Source organism: Pelmatolapia mariae, linkage group LG12 (genome assembly GCF_036321145.2).
Source record: "Pelmatolapia mariae isolate MD_Pm_ZW linkage group LG12, Pm_UMD_F_2, whole genome shotgun sequence".
NCBI classification, from domain to species: domain Eukaryota; kingdom Metazoa; phylum Chordata; class Actinopteri; order Cichliformes; family Cichlidae; genus Pelmatolapia; species Pelmatolapia mariae.
The window spans coordinates 16,833,115-16,840,655 of record NC_086237.1 but is presented as its reverse complement, the minus strand read 5'-3'; the positions used below and the strand labels follow the sequence as shown (position 1 = coordinate 16,840,655).

The window sequence follows — 7,541 nt, the reverse complement described above, 5'->3', positions numbered from 1 at the left end:
GGCCACATTTTCTATCGTTTAATCAAACCGACAATAAAACCCCCCCAAAAACAATAAGCAAAATGGGACACTGAATCAGCACACACTCAGCCTTTTGTAATGTCTCTCTGTACAGTTTTATTTACATGATACTATTCTGTTGTAATGCTGGATAGCAAGATTATATGTAATACATAAATATCAACACAGTTTTGTTTTTTCTTTTTTGTACAAATTTGCATATAACTAAGAATCAGAAAGGAAAAACTCAAACGGATACATACAGTTATCTTTAAATGAAAAAACAAAACAAAAAACACATCCATACGGGGGAGAAACAAGTCACAAACATACATCGGTTTCAATGTGTCAGGCAGCCATGAAAACACACTGTCGCACAGGTATGTGCACGTGCACTCACACAAAAACACACGCACACTTTTTTTTCCTCCTTTTTTCCCCCCCTACGGCGCTCTATAGCAGACACACAGAGACCAATAGCTGTTAGACAGATGAGAAGTTACATCTAATCTTGGTATCTATTATTTTTCATAAATCTAGCTCTGGCATGCTCCTGTAGTTCTGTAAACATGTGCTGATAAACTGGGTAGCTCCACAGTCAAAAGGGATAAGGAAGAGGTGAGGACAGAACACATGCACACAGCCCAACACACACACACACACACACACACACACACACACTGTGCTCACACGAATGTTTTGTTAGCGCATTTAAAAAAAAAAGAAAAAAGAAATCATGGTTCACATACCCTAACTCCATCAATGCACTGAATACATGTGCTAACATCAGTACAATGGAAGAGAAAAATAAGCTAATAAAACATAACAGATAATTGTCTTTCAGCAAATAAAACATCTGAAACCCTAAGTTGAATGATATTTGTGAAACACTAAACACAGATGAAGAGTGACTCATGCATTTATCCCATTCATTCATGCCCCTACAATATTGAAGCCTACATTCACCCTACCAGACCCACGGGGGAAGGGTGCCATCCTTCCCCTCAGGCCACACGTCGGCTCACACACACATACACACAAACACACACACAGTCCTGCAACAGTTGGTGGAACTCCTTCAGCGAGTAATTTGTGTGTCCCCGTCTAGCATGATACCTCCAAACAGCCTCAATCAAAACCCATCAAAGTGAAAGCAAGGTGTGCCGATTGGAGGGGTTAGGGGAATTCACCGACGCCGACTGTCACGATGATCAACTGCTCTGATGGGGTCGAAGCTGACGAAAAAAGTAAAAGGGAAGACAACGTAGCTTAACGCGGCAGCCGTGAGGTAGGTAAAGCTAGGAAAAGACAACGCAACAAATCCTCCCCTCCTCGTGCGAGGCAGGAGACGCTGACCGACTCCAGCGCCGACAGAGCACAGAGCGAGAAGTTCAAAGGTTGAGGGACACAACTTGTATGGACTGTTTCTGTGTAGTCTGAATGCTTTTGAGAGACCGGCCAGTGTCTTGACACGTGGCGGCGCGGGTTAAATGGCCGTCTATGGTTTGGCACAATAATGGCGCCTGGTATGGGTGAGAGGAGCACAGCTTATCCTGGACACGTAGCCTGGTCTGCTCTTAGTAAGACAATACATATTCTTAGAAAACAAACAAAAAACAAAACAAAACGTCGGACTGAACGGCGGCAAAAAACGAGAAAAAAAAAATAAAAATCACACCACAGAAAACAGGATAAAACAAACTAATGAGTTAATCAAAAAGAAAAAAAAAACAAGAGGGAGAAAAGTGATCATTCATGCATCTTCCTCAGACAGGATCTTTTACTTTTTTTTTTCTTTTTTTCCTCTCCGTGATCTTCTTGAGGTTGTAATTTTGTAAATCAAGTCTGTTCCATTCTCATTTATGCTCATTTCAAAGGTTCGCACTCGTACTCCAGTCTTTTGTCAATGGTGTTTCATTGTTGCTGCCACTGCTGCTCTGTCTCATCTATTATATTCTCTGGATCTTGTCAGCCACCACCACGGGGTTCTCTTTGCGGATCTTGGCGGCAGCCTCAGCCTTGTAATCATAGGGACAGTTGTGCTTGTCAGAGTACCGGTGGATGCCGCAGAACAGGTTGCCACAGCGACAGTCGAAACCTGGAGGCGCAAAAATCAAGGGTTAAAAGCTGGAATGGGAGCGTTTCACAAGTGCACTGACAGAAATTCATGCTGAACTGCGACCTGCTCGCTCACCTGTGAGGCCCACTCTCTTGCGGCACATGAAGCACCTGTTCTTCTTAGGTTTGGGGGTGTCACTCTTACTTTCCTCACTGCTAGAAGAGGCTACAGGAGTAGGGCTAGAAGCAGCAGGCTGGCTTACAACTACGCAGAAAGAAAGACAACAGGAGGGGAAAAAAAAAAAAAAAAAAGTCATAAGTCACGGAAGCCTTTAATGTGTCATTATCCCTTTAATTCCCAAAGCAGCAAACAAGGCTGTTTGTCATACTTTTACAAGACAATGAAAGCCAGTGGCCTCTAAAATGTTGCATTGTTGTCCAAGATAATAGTAATTAGTATTTTCCTTATCTCTAAATTGCCCCTCTTGTTCTTGGCAGTAAAGAATACACTATTCTGAGCAAGCCTCTGGCAGGCAACGTTAAATCTGAGTGTCCTGAGAGTGGAGGTATTTTTAAACAGGTTTATTTTTAGACACCCTCTCTTTCTTGGAGGCTGTAAGTGAAAGCCAACAGTGGAGCTTAAGGTATGAAGCGAAGCATCAAAAATAAAACTGAGGCTACAGAAAGAACTATGAAGCAGCGTTTGCCTCAAGAAGTGTGTTTTTAAGCTGTCAACTAGGTATGTGTAAAATGCCTGCAATGTTGCCAGTAACCAACAGGAATGAATGCATGTTTTTACCAGGCTCTAGGGGTTCAGGTTTGTCCTCTCTGGAGATGCTCATCTCTGTCATTTGCTGAGTCACAGGAAGAGATCCTTGAATGGTTCTGCGGGTTTAACCAGCAGGGAGCGAGGCGAGTCAGTCATCACATTGCTCATTCAATTTCAAGAAAAGTAACCAGCAAACATCACGAGAGCTAATGGCAGCAGATACTGACCTAGACATGTCTGGTGAAGGGGCAGGGGAGGCATCAACCTTTGCTAGACTGGCTTCTAGTCTCTGGATGGCAGAAGCCTCTGAGGTAGGACTAGCAGTTGAGCCTGTATGATGACAATGATAATCAATTTAAAAATCCAAATAAATACAATCCAAGTGATGTGGGTTTGCATGCCAACAAGTGAGCTGAATAATAGAAACTGTTTTCAGCAGTTTCAGGCCTATCTAAAAATGTATTCAACGTCACTTCTCTTTTGGGACATATTCTCCCTTGTTCCTTGTTTCAAAGTACTGACAATGTTTTGCATCATGAAAAACTTTAATGTTGGATCACAGAAGTGCTTAAAGGAGCACCCCCATCACCCTGACCCTGTCTGTTATTATACACATGAGTAAAAGCTTTAAATATACTGATTAAAGTTCATGTATTTGTTTACATAGAAACTGATGTAATCAGTCTGAGCTGCAGTAACTCTGAAGGAGAAGACAAATCAAATTTGTGTGTGCTGTCTTACCCATTGGGCCGAGGGGGCTCATGCGGTCGCTGCTCTGCTGCCGTGTCAGGTGTTCCTTGTAGCATACGGAGCACATACCATTGGTTCTTGGGTTGCCATAGAAACCGCAACCTGTGGCACAAAGCATGGGCACTGGACTCTGGTTCGTCTCTTGAGCCATTGCTGAAAGAACGAGGGAGACAGAGTGAGAATGCTTCTTAGACCGACGTGCAGTTTTCAACACCAACACCTCGATCTGACACGTGCATGAAAAAAAAGAAAGAAAGAAATGTTTTCCTGGACGCATTTCCACCCCTACCGCTCTTCCTGTCGGTCTGGTTCCAGAGAAACTGGTTGCAGTATCAACAGAGCTGACTGATAACACGGCTGTCATTTTATGTAAATTCAGCAACAACTTTCTGTTTCGACTTGCCCTTTAGCCTGAATTCAGTAATGAATGTGTCTCCGCAGGAAGCCCACAGAACAAACAACACTCACTGTTCTCTGTTCAACACCTTTGGCAAAGGCTCGTATGTGCTCTGTTCTACAGCTTTGTTCACTGCAGTGTCACCTCTTCCCTCCTGCCGTCTCTTTTGGTGGTTCTGAGAAAGACTGAGAGGTATTCCCATTATCCCCCCCCCCACCCTCTGCTTTTTGTAGGCTTTAGTGTCAGCTGTTCTTCTTCCTCATACCAAATTCAGGCCCTTACTTCCTCCATCTAATTAAAAACAAAAGCTCTGACTCACTCGCGGTATCATGATCGCAAAAGAACATACGAAACACTTCAGATTAAATAAGATTCTGTTTTTGCTAAATGGCACAAGGCTATAAGCGATAAACAAAGTAGGTCAGCTGTTTCACAAAGTGTTCCCCTCCCTACCCTTGGCTCTTGCCTTACAAGGCATTTCAAAACCTCCCTAGTCATTTCTCACCACACATACGCCCAGAAAATGAGCGTGCATGTGCGTAACTTGGCAAAACAAGTAGTCCTGTGACGTTTGCTACCCGTCTTTGTGCAACAGCGCAGGAAGTTGTGTAATGGGAGATGCTGACTTTGAGGTGATTGATCAAAAACAGCCACATGAAAGGACAGATACACATGGAAGGCCTGGATTAGATAGGAAAGAAGAGCTGTGCCTGCCAGCCCTGTCCAGGCCATTTTACGATTCAGCCTATCACCTATGATCTCCCCCCCCCCCCACACACACACACAGAAAATAAATAAAAATAAAATATAAAATCCACACACAACAACGGTCTCATATTTCCTCTGTGAACAACCTTTGCCCTGTTCTGCTGCAACACAGCAGCTGCTCGCTTGCGTTGGTGTGAAGCTCGTCTATATTCTGGTCACGGACACAAACAGGGCAGGCGAGCTCAATGTTCTGGCAGTTGGTTTAGAACGTCCTGTCAGTTCACCCAAGGTGTCCTAAATAACAAGCGCCATTAGATATCAGACCCCCACCCTCCACCCAAACCTGTCTTCCTACCACTTCCTCGTTTCTCTTCAATTGGATGTTTTCACCAGTGTGTCAACAAAGGGTCTCCTTGGAAAAGCCCACAAAGACCTTTTTTTCCCCTTTCATTTGTGTCACGTGTCCAACTGCTGACTGCTGAAAAATACCAGACAGGGGGACTCAGCTAAAAGCTAGTAACTAATGCGTAGCTCAAAATGCTTTTCATTTCAACCGCCTTTATATGGATCATCAGTAATTTCCTTTTAAAGCTGACTGACTTATCAGTTTATCGTATAGAATAGATGTAGACTGGAGGATTTTAGCTCCACGTTAGGCAGAAACAGTTCAATAAAAGGTATTGATTTAAATTGCGACTAAATCACATCTGACGATGCAAAAAACATATTACAAAAGAGGCCCGTAGCAGTTAACACATTAACTTTATGACACAAAGGAACAATGGGTCCAGGTGTTTGATAAACAGCAGGCATGGTAACCTAATATTTACCAAGACCTTATAAGCACAACGATAAGGTAAAACAGACATGGCCACGCTGAATACTTGATAAGACTTGTATGTTTTTCGAAACAAAGGGGGATCTTCCAGAGAAACATAAAGCATACTGAGGGTCATTACACATTCACCTCAATCAGTCCCTACCTATAACACCACTTAAGAGCAAAACATGCACTTGTGAATTATTCCAGACAGTCCTATGAAACATTACAGATGTGAAATTGTAAAATACACCAAATAAAAGGAAGTTGGGGGCTTTCCAGCACAGAGCAGATGATCAGTCACGACCAACAAATCCAACTTCCTTTCACAAAGGATCCAAACCCTTCACTATAACCAAATGTGAAAACTGGTCTGACTAGAAACTGTGCCATTTGATTTCTGTGGACAACCAAAACTACTGCGGAAACAAAAAACGTACGTGTGATAATCTCCAGCAAACAAAAGGGGGAAACTGTGCTTCTTTATCAGCCGCAAGCTAAGCTCATATTTCAGGCCCTGCTGGGCTTAAAAGTCCTGAGTCACACTGAAGGGCAGGGGAGAGAAGAAAAAACAAAACAATTGGGCTTGTCACATGCTGTAAAATTTGCTCTTTAAAAAATGGACAGTGTTGAAAACAAACCACGAGAAGCCTACGGGAAGATAACGGCACTAATGTTTTCTGAAAACCCACTGTCTAGACAGTGAGGTATCGGCTCCCTTTGTTTCTTCTTTCTTCCTTTGTCTGCAATCTCCCTGCTTCCTGTTTAGACATCGTTTTGTAGTTCGCCTTAATCGCTTTATTTGTACTGAAATGTGGTGTTCTGCGTGATTTAAGCGAAGCTATGCGAACAACCACGGTTATATAATCACACTAAGGCACTTAGAAAGAGACTTGGTGATGCCACATAGTTCTACACATCGAGCAAAGCTCGTCTGAGCCAAAGCTGAAACTACTACCTCCATCGGCCGAAGCCGTGCGAGAACTTCGTTCAATATTCAAGAAAATGTTCTGTAGCAATTTCGAAAGCAACTCTCTCGCCCTGCTTGCCTATTCAGCTTATGAATTTTCTATTTCTAGACAGGAATTAGCTGGCTTTGGTGCCCCATCCCCCAGCTCTCGGGACAAACAGAAAAATAGGCACAGCAACCAACTAGCTCGCTCCCTCCCTTGTTATTTTCACCTCCTTGAAAGAGACGGAATCACGTTCGAGGGCTTGTGACATTTCTACCCAGGAGGAGGAGATGGTGGTGATGGCAACTTTAACAAGCTAAAGAAATGGGGGGTGGAAAAAGCTTGTTTATCACACTCAGCCATCACGCAACGCACCGCCTGACCTTTCAATCCACCGTTAAAGGTCGCCATCACCGACCGCCACCTCTGCAAACACCCATCGTTTGGCTGATTACCTCGATAAGCCGAGCTCACTTCCAAAATCATCCATATTCAGAAAAAAATCCCAAAAAACAATAATCCAAGATCATCACCTGCTAAAAATCGATGAAGTTTCTCGCGAGACGACGGGGAAAAGTGGCCGTTAGTGTGGGCAGCTGGAAAATGTCGATTGATTTCAGGTCCCGGTGAGGTCCTTTTCTCTTTCTTGCTTCGGTTATGTGCCGTCGTCCTCGGTGCCAGACAGGTTTAGAGGGGTTTTAAGTCTCCCTTCCTCTGCCTCCTACCTTCCTTCCTCTCTCTCTTCCTCTCCCGTTCCTTCTGTAAGGATGTTTGTTTCCCTCTTTAGTAAGAGGAGTGGCGGGTGATGTCACGGGTAAAACAACGTGTCCCCATTGGCTACCCGCGGAGCCCTCGAGCTCTGTGTACAGCTCTGCCAGAAAGGGAGGGCGCTGAAACTCAGTCTGCGCTTGCGCCACTTCGTGATTGCGTTATTACACATCTATTCGTCATCCTCCTACAAGGACGACCATATTGAGTAATCCACCTAAATGATAGGATGAATGAATAATGGTGCTGACAATGAGTGAATTAAAACAAGAAGAATGCAGGTCCGTGATCTGATTAACGGCCGATGCCTCTTTGTAG

At 43.8% G+C, this 7,541-nt stretch overlaps 1 protein-coding gene across 2 annotated transcripts; it reads right to left on the bottom strand.

The window, feature by feature from the left end:
- Nucleotides 1-344: 344 nt before the first annotated feature.
- Nucleotides 345-7,233, bottom strand: zfand5a (zinc finger, AN1-type domain 5a). Of its 2 annotated transcripts, none has more exons than XM_063489448.1 (6): nucleotides 6,911-7,233; nucleotides 3,569-3,730; nucleotides 3,055-3,157; nucleotides 2,858-2,943; nucleotides 2,195-2,323; nucleotides 345-2,098 (listed from the first exon to the last, which is right to left on the bottom strand). In XM_063489448.1, the coding sequence occupies exons 1-6, from the start codon at nucleotides 6,939-6,941 to the stop codon at nucleotides 1,950-1,952; spliced, it is 660 nt and encodes a 219-aa protein (XP_063345518.1). In that variant the 5' UTR covers nucleotides 6,942-7,233; the 3' UTR covers nucleotides 345-1,949. The 2 variants fall into 2 exon arrangements, with proteins under 2 accessions (XP_063345518.1, XP_063345519.1); XM_063489449.1 differs by having other exon boundaries at nucleotides 6,989-7,232.
- Between the last annotated feature and the right edge of the window lie 308 nt (nucleotides 7,234-7,541).

Excerpts from the sequence above, each read along its gene's own strand:
- zfand5a (XM_063489448.1), bottom strand. The coding sequence starts at position 6,941 with ATGATTTTGGAAGTGAGCTCGGCTTATCGAG. Across the intron at positions 2,324-2,857 it reads ACCTGAACCCCTAGAGCCTG|TTGTAAGCCAGCCTGCTGCT; the intron begins GTAAAAACATGC and ends CTTTCTGCGTAG. Across the intron at positions 2,099-2,194 it reads CAAGAGAGTGGGCCTCACAG|GTTTCGACTGTCGCTGTGGC; the intron begins GTGAGCGAGCAG and ends TTGCGCCTCCAG.